Source organism: Pseudophryne corroboree, chromosome 11 (genome assembly GCF_028390025.1).
Source record: "Pseudophryne corroboree isolate aPseCor3 chromosome 11, aPseCor3.hap2, whole genome shotgun sequence".
NCBI classification, from domain to species: Eukaryota; Metazoa; Chordata; class Amphibia; order Anura; family Myobatrachidae; genus Pseudophryne; species Pseudophryne corroboree.
Genome location: NC_086454.1, coordinates 336,222,937 through 336,244,762, shown reverse-complemented (window position 1 = coordinate 336,244,762; position 21,826 = coordinate 336,222,937). Strand labels below are relative to the sequence as shown.

The 21,826-nt window shown below is 64.7% G+C and overlaps 1 protein-coding gene across 1 annotated transcript in view; it reads right to left on the bottom strand.

Moving 5' to 3' along the window:
• KATNB1 (katanin regulatory subunit B1) overlaps window positions 1–21,826 on the bottom strand; it is a 50,912-nt gene that overhangs the window by 16,169 nt on the left and 12,917 nt on the right. The window contains exons 8-12 of the mRNA XM_063945818.1: window positions 19,144–19,259; window positions 18,994–19,065; window positions 17,425–17,575; window positions 16,094–16,281; window positions 14,898–14,995 (exon numbers count right to left, since the gene is read on the bottom strand). Coding sequence (XP_063801888.1) covers window positions 14,898–14,995; window positions 16,094–16,281; window positions 17,425–17,575; window positions 18,994–19,065; window positions 19,144–19,259 — 625 coding nt within the window. The remainder of the gene's footprint in view (window positions 1–14,897; window positions 14,996–16,093; window positions 16,282–17,424; window positions 17,576–18,993; window positions 19,066–19,143; window positions 19,260–21,826) is intronic.

The window sequence follows — 21,826 nt, the reverse complement described above, 5'->3', positions numbered from 1 at the left end:
CAAGGGCTGGGAGCAGGGGGCACAAGGGCTGGGAGCAGGGGGCACAAGGGCTGGGAGCAGGGGGCACAAGGGCTGGGAGCAGGGGGCACAAGGGCTGGGAGCAGGGAGCACAAGGGCTGGGAGCAGGGAGCAAGGAGCACAAGGGCTGGGAGCAGGGAGCAAGGGGCACAAGGGCTGGGAGCAGGGGGCACAAGGGCTGGGAGCAGGGGGCACAAGGGCTGGGAGCAGGGGGCACAAGGGCTGGGAGCAGGGGGCACAAGGGCTGGGAGCAGGGGGCACAAGGGCTGGGAGCAGGGGGCACAAGGGCTGGGAGCAGGGGGCACAAGTGCTGGGAGCAGGGGGCACAAGTGCTGGGAGCAGGGTGCAAGGAGCACAAGGGCAGGGAGCAAGGAGCACCAGGGCTGGGAGCAGGGGGCACAAGGGCTGGGAGCAGGGGGCACAAGGGCTGGGAGCAAGGAGCACAAGGGCTGGGAGCAAGGAGCACAAGGGCTGGGAGCAAGGAGCACAAGGGCTGGGAGCAAGGAGCACAAGGGCTGGGAGCAAGGAGCACAAGGGCTGGGAGCAAGGAGCACAAGGGCTGGGAGCAAGGAGCACAAGGGCTGGGAGCAAGGAGCACAAGGGCTGGGAGCAGGGGGCAAGGAGCACAAGGGCTGGGAGCAGGGAGCACAAGGGCTGGGAGCAGGGAGCAAGGAGCACACGGGCTGGGAGCAGGGAGCAAGGAGCACAAGGGCTGGGAGCAGGGATCAAGGAGCACAAGGGCTGGGAGCAGGGATCAAGGAGCACCAGGGCTGGGAGCAGGGGGCACAAGGGCTGGGAGCAGGGGGCACAAGGGCTGGGAGCACAAGGGCTGGGAGCAGGGGGCAAGGAGCAAAAGGGCTGGGAGCAGGGGGCAAGGAGCACAAGGGCTGGGAGCAGGGGGCAAGGAGCACAAGGGCTGGGAGCAGGGGGCACAAGGGCTGGGAGCAGGGAGCAAGGAGCACAAGGGCTGGGAGCAGGGGGCACAAGGGCTGGGAGCAGGGGGCACAAGGGCTGGGAGCAGGGGGCACAAGGGCTGGGAGCAGGGGGCACAAGGGCTGGGAGCAGGGGGCACAAGGGCTGGGAGCAGGGAGCACAAGGGCTGGGAGCAGGGAGCACAAGGGCTGGGAGCAGGGAGCACAAGGGCTGGGAGCAGGGAGCAAGGATCACAAGGGCTGGGAGCAGGGAACAAGGAGCACCAGGGCTGGGAGCAGGGGGCACAAGGGCTGGGAGCAGGGAGCAAGGAGCACAAGGGCTGGGAGCAGGGGGCACAAGGGCTGGGAGCAGGGGGCACAAGGGCTGGGAGCAGGGGGCACAAGGGCTGGGAGCAGGGGGCACAAGGGCTGGGAGCAGGGGGCACAAGGGCTGGGAGCAGGGGGCACAAGGGCTGGGAGCAGGGGGCACAAGGGCTGGGAGCAGGGGGCAAGGAGCACAAGGGCTGGGAGCAGGGGGCACAAGGGCTGGGAGCAGGGAGCAAGGAGCACAAGGGCTGGGAGCAGGGAGCAAGGAGCACAAGGGCTGGGAGCAGGGGGCACAAGGGCTGGGAGCAGGGGGCACAAGGGCTGGGAGCAGGGAGCAAGGAGCACAAGGGCTGGGAGCAGGGGGCAAGGGGCACAAGGGCTGGGAGCAGGGGGCACAAGGGCTGGGAGCAGGGAGCACAAGGGCTGGGAGCTGGGAGCACAAGGGCTGGGAGCAGGGAGCACAAGGGCTGGGAGCAGGGAGCACAAGGGCTGGGAGCAGGGAGCAAGGAGCACAAGGGCTGGGAGCAGGGAGCAAGGAGCACCAGGGCTGGGAGCAGGGGGCACAAGGGCTGGGAGCAGGGAGCAAGGAGCACCAGGGCTGGGAGCAGGGAGCAAGGAGCACAAGGGCTGGGAGCAGGGAGCAAGGAGCACAAGGGCTGGGAGCAGGGGGCAAGGAGCACAAGGGCTGGGAGCAGGGGGCACAAGGGCTGGGAGCAGGGGGCAAGGAGCACAAGGGCTGGGAGCAAGGAGCACAAGGGCTGGGAGCAGGGAGCAAGGAGCACAAGGGCTGGGAGCAGGGGGCACAAGGGCTGGGAGCAGGGAGCAAGGAGCACAAGGCCTGGGAGCAGGGGGCACAAGGGCTGGGAGCAGGGAGCACAAGGGCTGGGAGCAGGGAGCACAAGGGCTGGGAGCAGGGAGCACAAGGGCTGGGAGCAGGGAGCACAAGGGCTGGGAGCAGGGAGCACAAGGGCTGGGAGCAGGGGGCACAAGGGCTGGGAGCAGGGGGCACAAGGGCTGGGAGCAGGGGGCACAAGGGCTGGGAGCAGGGGGCACAAGGGCTGGGAGCAAGGAGCACACGGGCTGGGAGCAAGGAGCACAAGGGCTGGGAGCAGGGGGCACAAGGGCTGGGAGCAGGGAGCAAGGAGCACAAGGGCTGGGAGCAGGGGGCACAAGGGCTGGGAGCAGGGAGCAAGGAGCACAAGGGCTGGGAGCAGGGGGCACAAGGGCTGGGAGCAGGGGGCACAAGGGCTGGGAGCAGGGGGCACAAGGGCTGGGAGCAGGGGGCACAAGGGCTGGGAGCAGGGGGCACAAGGGCTGGGAGCAGGGGGCACACGGGCTGGGAGCAGGGGGCACACGGGCTGGGAGCAGGGGGCACACGGGCTGGGAGCAAGGAGCACACGGGCTGGGAGCAAGGAGCACACGGGCTGGGAGCAAGGAGCACACGGGCTGGGAGCAAGGAGCACACGGGCTGGGAGCAGGGAGCAGGGGGCACAAGGGCTGGGAGCAGGGAGCAGGGGGCACAAGGGCTGGGAGCAGGGAGCAAGGAGCACAAGGACTGGGAGCAGGGGGCACAAGGGCTGGGAGCAGGGGGCACAAGGGCTGGGAGCAGGGGGCACAAGGGCTGGGAGCAGGGAGCAGGGGGCACAAGTGCTGGGAGCAGGGGGCACAAGTGCTGGGAGCAGGGGGCACAAGTGCTGGGAGCAGGGGGCACAAGTGCTGGGAGCAGGGGGCACAAGTGCTGGGAGCAGGGGGCACAAGTGCTGGGAGCAGGGGGCACAAGTGCTGGGAGCAGGGGGCACAAGTGCTGGGAGCAGGGGGCACAAGTGCTGGGAGCAGGGTGCAAGGAGCACCAGGGCTGGGAGCAGGGGCACAAGGGCTGGGAGCAGGGAGCAAGGAGCACAAGGGCTGGGAGCAGGGGGCACAAGGGCTGGGAGCACGGGGCAAGGAGCACAAGGGCTGGGAGCAGGGAGCACAAGGGCTGGGAGCTGGGAGCAGGGAGCAAGGAGCACACGGGCTGGGAGCAAGGAGCACAAGGGCTGGGAGCAGGGAGCAAGGAGCACCAGGGCTGGGAGCAGGGGGCACAAGGGCTGGGAGCAGGGGGCAAGGAGCACAAGGGCTGGGAGCAGGGGGCAAGGAGCACAAGGGCTGGGAGCAGGGGGCAAGGAGCACAAGGGCTGGGAGCAGGGGGCAAGGAGCACAAGGGCTGGGAGCAGGGGGCAAGGAGCACAAGGGCTGGGAGCAGGGGGCGCAAGGGCTGGGAGCAGGGAGCAAGGAGCACAAGGGCTGGGAGCAGGGGGCACAAGGGCTGGGAGCAGGGGGCACAAGGGCTGGGAGCAGGGAGCACAAGGGCTGGGAGCAGGGAGCACAAGGGCTGGGAGCAGGGAGCAAGGAGCACACGGGCTGGGAGCAAGGAGCACCAGGGCTGGGAGCAGGGAGCAAGGAGCACCAGGGCTGGGAGCAGGGGGCACAAGGGCTGGGAGCAGGGGGCAAGGAGCACAAGGGCTGGGAGCAGGGGGCAAGGAGCACAAGGGCTGGGAGCAGGGGGCAAGGAGCACAAGGGCTGGGAGCAGGGGGCACAAGGGCTGGGAGCAGGGAGCAAGGAGCACAAGGGCTGGGAGCAGGGGGCACAAGGGCTGGGAGCAGGGGGCACAAGGGCTGGGAGCAGGGGGCACGGAGCACAAGGGCTGGGAGCAGGGGGCACGGAGCACAAGGGCTGGGAGCAGGGGGCACAAGGGCTGGGAGCAGGGGGCACAAGGGCTGGGAGCAGGGGGCACAAGGGCTGGGAGCAGGGGGCACAAGGGCTGGGAGCAGGGGGCACAAGGGCTGGGAGCAGGGGGCACAAGGGCTGGGAGCAAGGGGCACAAGGGCTGGGAGCAAGGGGCACAAGGGCTGGGAGCAAGGAGCACACGGGCTGGGAGCAAGGAGCACACGGGCTGGGAGCAAGGGGCACAAGGGCTGGGAGCAGGGGGCACAAGGGCTGGGAGCAGGGAGCAAGGAGCACACGGGCTGGGAGCAAGGAGCACACGGGCTGGGAGCAAGGAGCACACGGGCTGGGAGCAGGGGGCACAAGGGCTGGGAGCAGGGGGCACAAGGGCTGGGAGCAGGGGGCACAAGGGCTGGGAGCAGGGTGCAAGGAGCACAAGGGCTGGGAGCAGGGGGCACAAGGGCTGGGAGCAGGGGGCAATGAGCACAAGGGCTGGGAGCAGGGAGCACAAGGGCTGGGAGCAGGGAGCAAGGAGCACACGGGCTGGGAGCAAGGAGCACAAGGGCTGGGAGCAGGGAGCAAGGAGCACAAGGGCTGGGAGCAGGGAGCAAGGAGCACCAGGGCTGGGAGCAGGGGGCACAAGGGCTGGGAGCAGGGGGCAAGGAGCACAAGGGCTGGGAGCAGGGGGCAAGGAGCACAAGGGCTGGGAGCAGGGGGCAAGGAGCACAAGGGCTGGGAGCAGGGGGCAAGGAGCACAAGGGCTGGGAGCAGGGGGCAAGGAGCACAAGGGCTGGGAGCAGGGAGCAGGGAGCACAAGGGCTGGGAGCAGGGAGCAAGGAGCACAAGGGCTGGGGGCAGGGAGCAAGGAGCACCAGGGCTGGGAGCAGGGGGCAAGGAGCACCAGGGCTGGGAGCAGGGGGCAAGGAGCACAAGGGCTGGGAGCAGGGGGCAAGGAGCACAAGGGCTGGGAGCAGGGGGCAAGGAGCACAAGGGCTGGGAGCAGGGGGCAAGGAGCACAAGGGCTGGGAGCAGGGGGCAAGGAGCACAAGGGCTGGGAGCAGGGAGCAGGGGGCACAAGGGCTGGGAGCAGGGGGCACAAGGGCTGGGAGCAGGGGGCACAAGGGCTGGGAGCAGGGGGCACAAGGGCTGGGAGCAGGGGGCAAGGAGCACAAGGGCTGGGAGCAGGGGGCAAGGAGCACAAGGGCTGGGAGCAGGGGGCAAGGAGCACAAGGGCTGGGAGCAGGGAGCAAGGAGCACCAGGGCTGGGAGCAGGGGGCACAAGGCCTGGGAGCAGGGAGCAAGGAGCACAAGGGCTGGGAGCAGGGGGCACACGGGCTGGGAGCAGGGGGCACACGGGCTGGGAGCAGGGGGCACACGGGCTGGGAGCAGGGGGCACACGGGCTGGGAGCAGGGGGCACACGGGCTGGGAGCAGGGGGCACACGGGCTGGGAGCAGGGGGCACACGGGCTGGGAGCAGGGGGCACACGGGCTGGGAGCAGGGGGCACACGGGCTGGGAGCAGGGGGCACACGGGCTGGGAGCAGGGGGCACACGGGCTGGGAGCAGGGGGCACACGGGCTGGGAGCAGGGGGCACACGGGCTGGGAGCAGGGGGCACACGGGCTGGGAGCAAGGAGCACACGGGCTGGGAGCAAGGAGCACACGGGCTGGGAGCAAGGAGCACACGGGCTGGGAGCAAGGAGCACACGGGCTGGGAGCAAGGAGCACACGGGCTGGGAGCAGGGAGCAAGGAGCACAAGGGCTGGGATCAGGGGGCACAAGGGCTGGGAGCAGGGGGCACAAGGGCTGGGAGCAGGGGGCACAAGGGCTGGGAGCAGGGGGCACAAGGGCTGGGAGCAGGGGGCACAAGGGCTGGGAGCAGGGGGCACAAGGGCTGGGAGCAGGGGGCACAAGTGCTGGGAGCAGGGGGCACAAGTGCTGGGAGCAGGGGGCACAAGTGCTGGGAGCAGGGGGCACAAGGGCTGGGAGCAGGGGGCACAAGGGCTGGGAGCAGGGGGCACAAGGTCTGGGAGCAGGGGGCACAAGGGCTGGGAGCAGGGAGCAAGGAGCACAAGGGCTGGGAGCAGGGGGCAAGGAGCACAAGGGCTGGGAGCAGGGGGCAAGGAGCACAAGGGCTGGGAGCAGGAGGCACAAGGGCTGGGAGCAGGGAGCACAAGGGCTGGGAGCAGGGAGCACAAGGGCTGGGAGCAGGGAGCACAAGGGCTGGGAGCAGGGAGCAAGGAGCACCAGGGCTGGGAGCAGGGAGCAAGGAGCACCAGGGCTGGAAGCAGGGGGCACAAGGGCTGGGAGCAGGGGGCAAGGAGCACAAGGGCTGGGAGCAGGGGGCACAAGGGCTGGGAGCAGGGAGCAAGGAGCACAAGGGCTGGGAGCAGGGGGCACAAGGGCTGGGAGCAGGGAGCACAAGGGCTGGGAGCAGGGAGCAAGGAGCACAAGGGCTGGGAGCAGGGGGCACAAGGGCTGGGAGCAGGGGGCAAGGGGCACAAGGGCTGGGAGCAGGGGGCACAAGGGCTGGGAGCAGGGGGCACAAGGGCTGGGAGCAGGGGGCACAAGGGCTGGGAGCAGGGGGCACAAGGGCTGGGAGCAGGGAGCAAGGAGCACAAGGGCTGGGAGCAGGGGGCAAGGAGCACAAGGGCTGGGAGCAGGGGGCACAAGGGCTGGGAGCAGGGGGCACAAGGGCTGGGAGCAAGGAGCACACGGGCTGGGAGCAAGGAGCACACGGGCTGAGAGCAAGGAGCACACGGGCTGAGAGCAAGGAGCACACGGGCTGGGAGCAAGGAGCACACGGGCTGGGAGCAAGGAGCACACGGGCTGGGAGCAAGGAGCACACGGGCTGGGAGCAAGGAGCACACGGGCTGGGAGCAAGGAGCACACGGGCTGGGAGCAAGGAGCACACGGGCTGGGAGCAAGGAGCACACGGGCTGGGAGCAAGGAGCACACGGGCTGGGAGCAAGGAGCAAGGAGCACAAGGGCTGGGAGCAGGGAGCACAAGGGCTGGGAGCAGGGGGCAAGGAGCACAAGGGCTGGGAGCAGGGGGCAAGGAGCACAAGGGCTGGGAGCAGGGAGCAGGGGGCACAAGGGCTGGGAGCAGGGGGCACAAGGGCTGGGAGCAGGGGGCACAAGGGCTGGGAGCAGGGGGCACAAGGGCTGGGAGCAGGGGGCACAAGGGCTGGGAGCAGGGTGCAAGGAGCACAAGGGCAGGGAGCAAGGAGCACCAGGGCTGGGAGCAGGGGGCACAAGGGCTGGGAGCAGGGAGCAAGGAGCACAAGGGCTGGGAGCAGGGGGCACAAGGGCTGGGAGCAGGGAGCAAGGAGCACAAGGGCTGGGAGCAGGGGGCAAGGAGCACAAGGGCTGGGAGCAGGGGGCAAGGAGCACAAGGGCTGGGAGCAGGGGGCAAGGAGCACAAGGGCTTGGAGCAGGGAGCAAGGAGCACAAGGGCTGGGAGCAGGGAGCACAAGGGCTGGGAGCAGGGAGCACAAGGGCTGGGAGCAGGGAGCACAAGGGCTGGGAGCAGGGAGCAAGGAGCACCAGGGCTGGGGGAAGGGAGCAAGGAGCACCAGGGCTGGGAGCAGGAGGCACAAGGGCTGGGAGCAGGGGGCAAGGAGCACAAGGGCTGGGAGCAGGGGGCAAGGAGCACAAGGGCTGGGAGCAGGGGGCAAGGAGCACAAGGGCTGGGAGCAGGGGGCAAGGAGCACAAGGGCCGGGAGCAGGGGGCAAGGAGCACAAGGGCCGGGAGCAGGGGGCAAGGAGCACAAGGGCCGGGAGCAGGGGGCAAGGAGCACAAGGGCCGGGAGCAGGGGGCAAGGAGCACAAGGGCCGGGAGCAGGGGGCAAGGGGCACAAGGGCTGGGAGCAGGGAGCAGGGGGCACAAGGGCTGGGAGCAGGGGGCACAAGGGCTGGGAGCAGGGGGCACAAGGGCTGGGAGCAGGGGGCACAAGGGCTGGGAGCAGGGAGCAAGGAGCACAAGGGCTGGGAGCAGGGAGCAAGGAGCACAAGGCCTGGGAGCTGGGAGCAGGGGGCACAAGGGCTGGGAGCAGGGGGCACAAGGGCTGGGAGCAGGGGGCACAAGGGCTGGGAGCAGGGGGCACAAGGGCTGGGAGCAGGGGGCACAAGGGCTGGGAGCAGGGGGCACACGGGCTGGGAGCAGGGGGCACACGGGCTGGGAGCAGGGGGCACACGGGCTGGGAGCAGGGGGCACACGGGCTGGGAGCAGGGGGCACACGGGCTGGGAGCAGGGGGCACACGGGCTGGGAGCAGGGGGCACACGGGCTGGGAGCAGGGGGCACACGGGCTGGGAGCAGGGGGCACACGGGCTGGGAGCACGGAGCACACGGGCTGGGAGCAAGGAGCACACGGGCTGGGAGCAAGGAGCACACGGGCTGGGAGCAGGGAGCAAGGAGCACAAGGGCTGGGATCAGGGGGCACAAGGGCTGGGAGCAGGGGGCACAAGGGCTGGGAGCAGGGGGCACAAGGGCTGGGAGCAGGGGGCACAAGGGCTGGGAGCAGGGGGCACAAGGGCTGGGAGCAGGGGGCACAAGTGCTGGGAGCAGGGGGCACAAGTGCTGGGAGCAGGGGGCACAAGGGCTGGGAGCAGGGGGCACAAGGGCTGGGAGCAGGGGGCACAAGGGCTGGGAGCAGGGGGCACAAGGGCTGGGAGCAGGGGGCACAAGGGCTGGGAGCAGGGAGCAAGGAGCACAAGGGCTGGGAGCAGGGGGCAAGGAGCACAAGGGCTGGGAGCAGGGGGCACAAGGGCTGGGAGCAGGGAGCACAAGGGCTGGGAGCAGGGAGCACAAGGGCTGGGAGCAGGGAGCAAGGAGCACCAGGGCTGGGAGCAGGGAGCAAGGAGCACCAGGGCTGGAAGCAGGGGGCACAAGGGCAGGGAGCAGGGGGCAAGGAGCACAAGGGCTGGGAGCAGGGGGCACAAGGGCTGGGAGCAGGGAGCAAGGAGCACAAGGGCTGGGAGCAGGGGGCACAAGGGCTGGGAGCAAGGAGCACAAGGGCTGGGAGCAGGGGGCACAAGGGCTGGGAGCAGGGGGCACAAGGGCTGGGAGCAGGGGGCAAGGAGCACAAGGGCTGGGAGCAGGGGGCAAGGAGCACAAGGGCTGGGAGCAGGGGGCAAGGAGCACAAGGGCTGGGAGCAGGGGGCAAGGAGCACAAGGGCTGGGAGCAGGGGGTACAAGGGCTGGGAGCAGGGAGCAAGGAGCACAAGGGCTGGGAGCAGGGGGCACAAGGGCTGGGAGCAAGGGGCACAAGGGCTGGGAGCAGGGGGCACAAGGGCTGGGAGCAGGGGGCACAAGGGCTGGGAGCAGGGGGCACAAGGGCTGGGAGCAAGGAGCAAGGAGCACAAGGGCTGGGAGCAGGGAGCACAAGGGCTGGGAGCAGGGGGCACAAGGGCTGGGAGCAGGGGGCACAAGGGCTGGGAGCAGGGGGCACAAGGGCTGGGAGCAGGGAGCAAGGAGCACACGGGCTGGGAGCAATGAGCACAAGGGATGGGAGCAGGGGGCACAAGGGCTGGGAGCAGGGAGCAAGGAGCACAAGGGCTGGGAGCAGGGAGCAAGGAGCACAAGGGCTGGGATCAGGGGGCACAAGGGCTGGGAGCAGGGAGCAGGGGGCACAAGGGCTGGGAGCAGGGGGCACAAGGGCTGGGAGCAGGGGGCACAAGGGCTGGGAGCACAAGGGCTGGGAGCAGGGGGCAAGGAGCACAAGGGCTGGGAGCAGGGGGCAAGGAGCACAAGGGCTGGGAGCAGGGGGCAGAAGGGCTGGGAGCAGGGAGCACAATTGCTGGGAGCAGGGAGCACAAGGGCTGGGAGCAGGGAGCACAAGGGCTGGGAGCAGGGAGCACAAGGGCTGGGAGCAGGGGGCACAAGGGCTGGGAGCAGGGGGCACAAGGGCTGGGAGCAGGGAGCACAAGGGCTGGAAGCAGGGAGCAAGGAGCACAAGGGCTGGGAGCAGGGGGCACAAGGGCTGGGAGCAGGGGGCAAGGAGCACAAGGGCTGGGAGCAGGGGGCAAGGAGCACAAGGGCTGGGAGCAGGGGGCACAAGGGCTGGGAGCAGGGGGCACAAGGGCTGGGAGCAGGGGGCACAAGGGCTGGGAGCAGGGGGCACAAGGGCTGGGAGCAGGGGGCACAAGGGCTGGGAGCAGGGGGCACAAGGGCTGGGAGCAGGGGGCAAGGAGCACAAGGGCTGGGAGCAAGGAGCACAAGGGCTGGGAGCAAGGAGCACAAGGGCTGGGAGCAAGGAGCACAAGGGCTGGGAGCAAGGAGCACAAGGGCTGGGAGCAAGGAGCACAAGGGCTGGGAGCAGGGGGCACAAGGGCTGGGAGCAGGGGGCACAAGGGCTGGGAGCAGGGGGCACAAGGGCTGGGAGCAGGGGGCACAAGGGCTGGGAGCAGGGGGCACAAGGGCTGGGAGCAGGGGGCACAAGGGCTGGGAGCAGGGGGCACGGAGCACAAGGGCTGGGAGCAGGGGGCAAGGAGCACAAGGGCTGGGAGCAGGGGGCAAGGAGCACAAGGGCTGGGAGCAGGGGGCACAAGGGCTGGGAGCAGGGGGCACAAGGGCTGGGAGCAGGGGGCACAAGGGCTGGGAGCAGGGGGCACAAGGGCTGGGAGCAGGGGGCACAAGGGCTGGGAGCAGGGGGCACAAGGGCTGGGAGCAGGGGGCACAAGGGCAGGGAGCAGGGGGCACAAGGGCTGGGAGCAGGGGGCACAAGGGCTGGGAGCAGGGGGCACAAGGGCTGGGAGCAGGGAGCAAGGAGCACAAGGGCTGGGAGCAGGGGGCACAAGGGCTGGGAGCAAGGAGCACACGGGCTGGGAGCAAGGAGCACACGGGCTGGGAGCAAGGAGCACACGGGCTGGGAGCAAGGAGCACACGGGCTGGGAGCAAGGAGCACACGGGCTGGGAGCAAGGAGCACACGGGCTGGGAGCAAGGAGCACACGGGCTGGGAGCAAGGAGCACACGGGCTGGGAGCAAGGAGCACACGGGCTGGGAGCAAGGAGCACACGGGCTGGGAGCAGGGAGCAAGGAGCACAAGGGCTGGGAGCAGGGAGCAGGGGGCACAAGGGCTGGGAGCACAAGGGCTGGGAGCAGGGGGCACAAGGGCTGGGAGCAGGGGGCACAAGGGCTGGGAGCAGGGGGCACAAGGGCTGGGAGCAGGGGGCACAAGGGCTGGGAGCAGGGGGCACAAGGGCTGGGAGCAGGGGGCACAAGGGCTGGGAGCAGGGTGCAAGGAGCACAAGGGCAGGGAGCAAGGAGCACCAGGGCTGGGAGCAGGGGGCACAAGGGCTGGGAGCAGGGAGCAAGGAGCACAAGGGCTGGGAGCAGGGGGCACAAGGGCTGGGAGCAGGGGGCAAGGAGCACAAGGGCTGGGAGCAGGGAGCACAAGGGCTGGGAGCAGGGAGCAAGGAGCACAAGGGCTGGGAGCAGGGGGCAAGGAGCACAAGGGCTGGGAGCAGGGAGCAAGGAGCACCAGGGCTGGGAGCAGGGGGCACAAGGGCTGGGAGCAGGGAGCAAGGAGCACAAGGGCTGGGAGCAGGGGGCACAAGGGCTGGGAGCAGGGGGCAAGGAGCACAAGGGCTGGGAGCAGGGAGCACAAGGGCTGTGAGCAGGGAGCAAGGAGCACAAGGGCTGGGAGCAGGGAGCAAGGAGCACACGGGCTGGGAGCAGGGAGCACAAGGGCTGGGAGCAGGGGGCAAGGAGCACAAGGGCTGGGAGCAGGGGGCACAAGGGCTGGGAGCAGGGAGCAAGGAGCACAAGGGCTGGGAGCAGGGGGCACAAGGGCTGGGAGCAGGGGGCACAAGGGCTGGGAGCAGGGGGCACAAGGGCTGGGAGCAGGGGGCACAAGGGCTGGGAGCAAGGGGCACAAGGGCTGGGAGCAAGGGGCACAAGGGCTGGGAGCAAGGGGCACAAGGGCTGGGAGCAAGGAGCACAAGGGCTGGGAGCAGGGGGCACAAGGGCTGGGAGCAGGGGGCACAAGGGCTGGGAGCAAGGGGCACAAGGGCTGGGAGCAAGGGGCACAAGGGCTGGGAGCAGGGGGCACAAAAGCTGGGAGCAGGGGGCACAAGGGCTGGGAGCAGGGGGCACAAGGGCTGGGAGCAGGGGGCACAAGGGCTGGGAGCAGGGGGCACAAGGGCTGGGAGCAAGGAGCACAAGGGCTGGGAGCAAGGAGCACAAGGGCTGGGAGCAGGGGGCACAAGGGCTGGGAGCAGGGGGCACAAGGGCTGGGAGCAGGGGGCACAAGGGCTGGGAGCAGGGGGCACAAGGGCTGGGAGCAGGGAGCAAGGAGCACACGGGCTGGGAGCAATGAGCACAAGGGATGGGAGCAGGGGGCACAAGGGCTGGGAGCAGGGAGCAAGGAGCACAAGGGCTGGGAGCAGGGAGCAAGGAGCACAAGGGCTGGGAGCAGGGGGCACAAGGGCTGGGAGCAGGGAGCAGGGGGCACAAGGGCTGGGAGCAGGGGGCACAAGGGCTGGGAGCACAAGGGCACAAGGGCTGGGAGCAGGGGGCACAAGGGCTGGGAGCACAAGGGCTGGGAGCAGGGGGCAAGGAGCACAAGGGCTGGGAGCAAGGGGCAAGGAGCACAAGGGCTGGGAGCAGGGGGCAAGGAGCACAAGGGCTGGGAGCAGGGGGCACAAGGGCTGGGAGCAGGGAGCACAATTGCCGGGAGCAGGGAGCACAAGGGCTGGGAGCAGGGAGCACAAGGGCTGGGAGCAGGGAGCACAAGGGCTGGGAGCAAGGAGCACAAGGGCTGGGAGCAGGGAGCAAGGAGCACAAGGGCTGGGAGCAGGGGGCACAAGGGCTGGGAGCAGGGGGCAAGGAGCACAAGGGCTGGGAGCAGGGGGCAAGGAGCACAAGGGCTGGGAGCAGGGGGCAAGGAGCACAAGGGCTGGGAGCAGGGGGCAAGGAGCACAAGGGCTGGGAGCAGGGGGCACAAGGGCTGGGAGCAGTGAGCAAGGAGCACACGGGCAGGGAGCAAGGAGCACCAGGGCTGGGAGCAGGGAGCAAGGAGCACAAGGGCTGGAAGCAGGGGGCACAAGGGCTGGGAGCAGGGGGCAAGGAGCACAAGGGCTGGGAGCAGGGGGCACAAGGGCTGGGAGCAGGGAGCAAGGAGCACAAGGGCTGGGAGCAGGGGGCACAAGGGCTGGGAGCAGGGGGCACAAGGGCTGGGAGCAGGGGGCACAAGGGCTGGGAGCAGGGGGCACAAGGGCTGGGAGCAGGGGGCACAAGGGCTGGGAGCAGGGGGCACAAGGGCTGGGAGCAGGGGGCACGGAGCACAAGGGCTGGGAGCAGGGGGCAAGGAGCACAAGGGCTGGGAGCAGGGAGCAAGGAGCACAAGGGCTGGGAGCAGGGGGCACAAGGGCTGGGAGCAGGGGGCAAGGAGCACAAGGGCTGGGAGCAGGGGGCAAGGAGCACAAGGGCTGGGAGCAGGGGGCAAGGAGCACAAGGGCTGGGAGCAGGGGGCAAGGAGCACAAGGGCTGGGAGCAGGGGGCACAAGGGCTGGGAGCAGTGAGCAAGGAGCACACGGGCAGGGAGCAAGGAGCACCAGGGCTGGGAGCAGGGAGCAAGGAGCACAAGGGCTGGAAGCAGGGGGCACAAGGGCTGGGAGCAGGGGGCAAGGAGCACAAGGGCTGGGAGCAGGGGGCACAAGGGCTGGGAGCAGGGAGCAAGGAGCACAAGGGCTGGGAGCAGGGGGCACAAGGGCTGGGAGCAGGGGGCACAAGGGCTGGGAGCAGGGGGCACAAGGGCTGGGAGCAGGGGGCACAAGGGCTGGGAGCAGGGGGCACAAGGGCTGGGAGCAGGGGGCACGGAGCACAAGGGCTGGGAGCAGGGGGCAAGGAGCACAAGGGCTGGGAGCAGGGGGCAAGGAGCACAAGGGCTGGGAGCAGGGGGCAAGGAGCACAAGGGCTGGGAGCAGGGGGCAAGGAGCACAAGGGCTGGGAGCAGGGGGCAAGGAGCACAAGGGCTGGGAGCTGGGAGCAGGGAGCACAAGGGCTGGGAGCAGGGAGCAAGGAGCACAAGGGCTGGGAGCAGGGGGCACAAGGGCTGGGAGCAGGGGGCACAAGGGCTGGGAGCAGGGGGCAAGGAGCACAAGGGCTGGGAGCAGGGGGCACAAGGGCTGGGAGCAGGGAGCAGGGGGCACAAGGGCAGGGAGCAGGGAGCAGGGGGCACAAGGACTGGGAGCAGGGAGCAGGGGGCACAAGGACTGGGAGCAGGGAGCAGGGGGCACAAGGGCTGGGAGCAGGGGGCACAAGGGCTGGGAGCAGGGGGCACAAGGGCAGGGAGCACAAGGGCAGGGAGAAGGGGGCACAAGGGCTGGAAGCAGGGAGCACAAGGGCTGGAAGCAGGGAGCACAAGGGCTGGAAGCAGGGGGCAAGGAGCACAAGGGCTGGGAGCAGGGGGCAAGGAGCACAAGGGCTGGGAGCAGGGGGCACAAGGGCCGGGAGCATAGGGCACAGAGGCTGGGGACATATTCGATTCTGGAGCACAGGGGCAGGAGCAGTTTGGGAGCACAGGGGCGGGGGCAGTTTGGGAGCACAGGGGCAGTTTGGGAGCATGGGGAGAACAGAGGATGGGGACGTAATCGGTTTGGGACCACAGGGGCAGGAGCAGTTTGGGAGCACAGGGGCGGGGGCAGTTTGGGAACACAGAGGGCAGGAGCAAGGGGGCGTAATCGGTTTGGGAGCACGAGGGCTTGGGGGCTGGGAACACAGGGGCAGGGGCAGTTTGGGAGCACAGGGGCATAATCGGTTCGGGAGCACAGGGGCGGGGGCAGACAGCAGAAGCTGCCCAGGAGGAGGATAAATGAAGCACATGAGAAGGAGGACAGGAACAGCACGGTAGGCACAGGGGTAGCAAAGGAGTGGCCCATGAGCAGGGGCAGGGCAGAGGAAAAACAGGAGCCGGGGACGGCAGATTCATACTTACAGATAGCGCTCTTGGGCTGGAAAAGCTCCTTGTATTCCTCCGGATTCTGAATCTCAGCTCGTGACTCTTTCTCCTCCTCATCGCTGGTGGGACTTACCCTGGGAAGGGGGAGGGAGGGGGGGGGGGGTGTTACACCCCAGTATTACACCGTTACTATACACAGACAGTACAGCTGCTGGTTTCTGGCACAAAGGTTTTGCATTATTATGTCACTTTATGCCTGAGTGACCGGCTCATGTCCTGACGGCACAGAAAAGGCGCACAGGACACATGTCACATAAACAGCATCCACTCCGCCCAAGCACACAGGACACGTGTCACATAAACCGCATCCACTCCGAAAATGGGACACGTGTCACATAAACAGCATCCACTCCGAAAATGGGACACGTGTCACATAAACCGCATCCACTCTGAAAATGGGACACGTGTCACATAAACCGCATCCACTCCGCACATGGTACACGTGTCACATAAACCGCATCCACTCCGCCCAAGCACACGGGACAGGTGTCACATAAACCGCATCCACTCCGCCCAAGCACATGGGACACGTGTCACAGAAAGAAACCACATTCACTCAACCCAAGCACATGGGACACGTGTCACATAAACCGCATCCACTCCGCACATGGGACACGTGTCACAAAAACCGCATCCACTCCGCCCAAGCACACGGGACAGGTGTCACAGAAACCGCATCCACTCTGCCCAAGCACATGGGACACGTGTCACAGAGAGAAACCACATCCACTCAACCCAAACACATGGGACACGTGTCACATAAACCGCATCCGCTCCACCCAAGCACACGGGACACGTGTCACATAAACCGCATCCACTCCGCACATGGGACACGTGTCACATAAACCACATCCACTCCACCCAAGCACATGGGACACGTGTCACATAAACCGCACTAACTCCGCCCAAGCACACGGGACACATCACAGAAACCACATCCACTCTGCACAAGCACATGAGACACGTGTCACAGAAAACGCTTCCGCTCTGCACAAGCACACAGGACACGTGACACAGAAAGCACACAAGATAGAGGTTATACGAGTATAAATAGATGAACATCCCGTCTAAATAATACAGCAGACTAGTGACAAGGCAACGGCCGGTGAGACGCCAGTATCGGGCACATATTTGGGAGTAGGGATAAGGAGGGAAACCAGGGCCTCGCTCACCTCTTTGGCTTGCTACAGGTGGTTGGTGGGCGCTCGTAGTTACGTCTCACAGAGGACGCCGTTGTGGTGGGCTTGCTGGCTGGCGAATCCTCTGGAAGATGTCCCGGTGACCCTGATCCAGTCATTTTCACACGGCTTAAGTCAACCACAAAAGACGAGACATTGGACTGGACAGTGGAGACGCCGATCTACAAGCCAAATAATAACCAATGACACAACCGCGTACACTGACCGACAACACACAGACCAGCACATCCCAACACACAGACCATCAACACACTGACCAAGCACATCCCAACACAGACCAGCACATCCCTACACATCAACCAGCAACACACAGACCAGCACATCCCTACAACCAAACCAGCAACACACCGGCCAGCACAGCCCTACACACCGACCAGCAACACACAGACCAGCACATCCCTACACACAGACCAGCAACACACAGACCAGCACATCCCTACAACCAAACCAGCAACACACCGGCCGGCACAACCCTACACACCGACCAGCAACACACAGACCAGCACATCCCTACACACAGACCAGCAACACACAGACCAGCACATCCCTACACACAGACCAGCAACACACAGACCAGCACATCCCTACAACCAAACCAGCAACACACCGGCCAGCACAGCCCTACACACAGACCATCAACAAACTGACCAAGCACATCCCTACACATCGACCAGCAACACACTGACCGGTACATCCCTACACACTGACCAACAACACACAGACCAGCACAGCCCTACACACAGACTAGCAACACAGACCAGCACAGCCCTACACACTGACCATCAACACACAGACCAGCAGAGCCCAACACACATCCCAGCAACACACAGACCGGCAGAGCCCTACACACAGACCGGCACAGCCCTACACACAGACCGGCACAGCCCTACACACAGACCGGCACAGCCCTACACACAGACCGGCACAACCCTACACACCGACCGGCACAGCCCTACACACCGACCGGCACAGCCCTACACACCGACCGGCACAGCCCTACACACCGACCGGCACAGCCCTACACACCGACCGGCACAGCCCTACACACCGACCGGCACAGCCCTACACACAGACTGGCACAGCCCTACACACAGACCGGCACAGCCCTACACACAGACCAGCAACACAGACCAGCACAGCCCTACACACTGACCAGCAACACACAGACCAGCGGAGCCCAACACACATCCCAACAACACACAGACCAGCAGAGTCCTACACACCGACCAGCAATGCACTGACCAGCACAGCCCTACGCACTGACCAGCACAGCCCAGTCATTCCTGCTCAGATGTGTCACTCACCAGCTGACTGTTGCAGATGGAGAGGTCTGACACTCGTCCCCACGCCACAGGGACTGTATCAAAGCAGCGTTCTGGTTCCCAGCCATAGACACGTAAAGCATCACGACCCCCACAGAACAGGCAACACCCGTCACCACTAAATAGGATGGACCTGCAGACAATTGCTCTGTTACAATCGCTTTGTTCATCGAATGTCACCATTAGCAATTACATCAATTAATGTACGACAATTACAACAAACAACGCTATGCCATAGAAACAGCTTAAGGGTCTAATCACCCCCCCCACCCCCCCCTCCCACACACCCCGTTCCTCCTGTATGGGCCACAACCAGTCAGGGCAATATGAGCTGGATCTACACCCCATTCCTCCCGTACGGGTCACAGCCAGTCAGGGCAATATGAGCTGGATCTATCCCCGTTCCTCCTGTACGGGTCACAGCCAGTCAGGGCAATATGAGCTGGATCTCCCCCCGTTCCTCCTGTACGGGTCACAGCCAGTCAGGGCAATATGAGCTGGATCTCCCCCATTCCACCTGTACGGCTCACAGCCAGTCAGGGCAATATGAGCTGGATCTCCCCCCGTTCCTCCTGTACGGGCCACAGCCAGTCAGGGCAATATGAGCTGGATCTACCCCGTTCCTCCTGTACGGGCCACAGCCAGTCAGGGCAATATGAGCTGGATCTCCCCCCGTTCCTCCTGTACGGGCCACAGCCAGTGAGGGCAATATGAGCTGGATCTCCCCCCGTTCCTCCTGTACGGGCCACAGCCAGTGAGGGCAATATGAGCTGGATCTCCCCCCGTTCCTCCTGTACGGGCCACAGCCAGTCAGGGCAATACGAGCTGGATCTCCCCCCGTTCCTCCTGTACGGGCCACAGCCAGTCAGGGCAATATGAGCTGGATCTACCCCGTTCCTCCTGTACGGGCCACAGCCAGTCAGGGCAATATGAGCTGGATCTACCCCGTTCCTCCTGTACGGGCCACAGCCAGTGAGGGCAATATGAGCTGGATCTCCCCCCGTTCCTCCTGTACGGGCCACAGCCAGTGAGGGCAATATGAGCTGGATCTCCCCCCGTTCCTCCTGTACGGGCCACAGCCAGTCAGGGCAATATGAGCTGGATCTACCCCGTTCCTCCTGTACGGGCCACAGCCAGTCAGGGCAATATGAGCTGGATCTACCCCGTTCCTCCTGTACGGGCCACAGCCAGTCAGGGCAATATGAGCTGGATCTACCCCGTTCCTCCTGTACGGGCCACAGCCAGTCAGGGCAATATGAGCTGGATCTATCCCCCATTCCTCCTGTACGGGTCACAGCCAGTCAGGGCAATATGAGCTGGATCTACCCCGTTCCTCCTGTACGGGCCACAGCCAGTCAGGGCAATAGGAGCTGGATCTACCCGTTCCTCCTGTACGGGCCACAGCCAGTCAGGGCAATATGAGCTGTGCACCGTCATCTTGTCCGGAGAAGCAAAGAATCAGGCGCTCGCCTCATTGCAGAGGAACGCGGCAGCGGCGGTTCGCGTTACAGGTTGAGAACACTTCAGACAGAGCGCAGCCTGACATGTTACCTGAAAGGTGTCGCTTCTCCCTCCACACAGCCCACAGGATGGAACTTCTCCAGGTCCCAGAAACGCACCGTCCTACAAAAAGACAACACATGTTGGTACAGACACATGAGAAATGCAGAGCTGCCAGGACAGTGACAGACATCCTCTCACCTGTCCGCACTTGAAGACGCCAGCAGATACTCATTGGGGTGAAACTCAACAATCTGGACTGGTCCAATGTGGTCCGTGAACTCTGCCATCAATTTTCCACCAACCAGGTCCCAGAGCTAGGAGAGGAAACAAGAAAAGTAACTCACAACACATCACACGTTTACCCTAATAATATCATGCATCTAGACCATGGGTCTTCAACCTGTGGCCCTCCAGCTGCTGTGAAACTACACATCCCAGCATGCCCTGCCACAATTTTGCTATTAAGGTATGCTAAAACTGAGGCAGGGCATGCTGGGATGTGTAGTTCCACAGCAGCTGGAGGGTCGCAGGTTGAAGACCCATGATCTAGACCATCCAAATCAGAACTTCACGTGTTTTCCTTACAAAAGCACATTGCTCCTGCCACTATATAACTCTCAGCCTGTGGCTTCATGTATGTGTGACAGCAGCCTGACATCCCTACTCTGTGCTGCTGGGGACCCTGCTCCTACCACTATATAACTCTCAGTCTGTGGCTTCCTGTATCAGTGTGACAGCAGCCTGACATCACTACTCTGTGCTGCTGGGGACTCTGCTCCTACCACTATATAACTCTCAGCCTGTGGCTTCCTGTATCAGTGTGACAGCAGCCTGACATCCCTACTCTGTGCTGCTGGGGACCCTGCTCCTACCACTATATAACTCTCAGCCTGTGACTTCCTGTATCAGTGTGACAGCAGCCTGACATCACTACTCTGTGCTGCTGGGGATCCTGCTCCTACCACTATATAACTCTCAGTCTGTGGCTTCCTGTATCAGTGTGACAGCAGCCTGACATCCCTACTCTGTGCTGCTGGGGACCCTGCTCCTACCACTATATAACTCTCAGTCTGTGGCTTCCTGTATCAGTGTGACAGCAGCCTGACATCACTACTCTGTGCTGCTGGGGACCCTGCTCCTGCCACTATATAACTCTCAGTCTGTGGCTACCTGTATCAGTGTGACAGCAGCCTGACATCCCTACTCTGTGCTGCTGGGTACCCTGCTCCTGCCACTATATAACTCTCAGCCTGTGGCTTCCTGTATCAGTGTGACAGCAGCCTGACATCACTACTCTGTGCTGCTGGGGACCCTGCTCCTACCACTATATAACTCTCAGTCTGTGGCTTCATGTATGTGTGACAGCAGCCTGACATCCCTACTCTGTGCTGCTGGGGACCCTGCTCCTACCACTATATATCTCTCAGCCTGTGGCTTCCTGTATCAGTGTGACAGCAGCCTGACATCCCTACTCTGTGCTGCTGGGGACCCTGCTCCTACCACTATATAACTCTCAGCCTGTGGCTTCCTGTATCAGTGTGACAGCAGCCTGACATCCATACTCTGTGCTGCTGGGGATCCTGCTCCTACCACTATATAACTCTCAGTCTGTGGCTTCCTGTATCAGTGTGACAGCAGCCTGACATCCCTACTCTGTGCTGCTGGGGACCCTGCTCCTACCACTATATAACTCTCAGTCTGTGGCTTCCTGTATCAGTGTGACAGCAGCCTGACATCCCTACTCTGTGCTGCTGGGGACCCTGCTCCTACCACTATATAACTCTCAGTCTGTGGCTTCCTGTATCAGTGTGACAGCAGCCTGACATCACTACTCTGTGCTGCTGGGGACCCTGCTCCTGCCACTATATAACTCTCAGTCTGTGGCTTCCTGTATCAGTGTGACAGCAGCCTGACATCACTACTCTGTGCTGCTGGGGACCCTGCTCCTGCCACTGTATAACTCTCAGTCTGTGGCTTCCTGTATCAGTGTGACAGGAGCCTGACATCACTACTCTGTGCTGCTGGGGACCCTGCTCCTGCCACTATATAACTCTCAGCCTGTGGCTTCCTGTATCAGTGTGACAGCAGCCTGACATCACTACTCTGTGCTGCTGGGGACCCTGCTCCTACCACTATATAACTCTCAGCCTGTGGCTTCCTGTATCAGTGTGACAGCAGCCTGACATCACTACTCTGTGCTGCTGGGGACCCTGCTCCTACCACTATATAACTCTCAGCCTGTAGCTTCCTGTATCAGTGTGACAGCAGCCTGACATCACTACTCTGTGCTGCTGGGGACCCTGCTCCTGCCACTATATAACTCTCAGTCTGTGGCTTCCTGTATCAGTGTGACAGGAGCCTGACATCACTACTCTGTGCTGCTGGGGACCCTGCTCCTACCACTATATAACTCTCAGCCTGTGGCTTCCTGTATCAGTGTGACAGCAGCCTGACATCACTACTCTGTGCTGCTGGGGACCCTGCTCCTACCACTATATAACTCTCAGCCTGTAGCTTCCTGTATCAGTGTGACAGCAGCCTGACATCCCTACTCTGTGCTGCTGGGGACCCTGCTCCTACCACTATATAACTCTCAGCCTGTGGCTTCCTGTATCAGTGTGACAGGAGCCTGACATCACTACTCTGTGCTGCTGGGGACCCTGCTCCTACCACTATATAACTCTCAGCCTGTGGCTTCCTGTATCAGTGTGACAGGAGCCTGACATCACTACTCTGTGCTGCTGGGGACCCTGCTCCTACCACTATATAACTCTCAGTCTGTGGCTTCCTGTATCAGTGTGACAGGAGCCTGACATCACTACTCTGTGCTGCTGGGGACCCTGCTCCTACCACTATATAACTCTCAGCCTGTAGCTTCCTG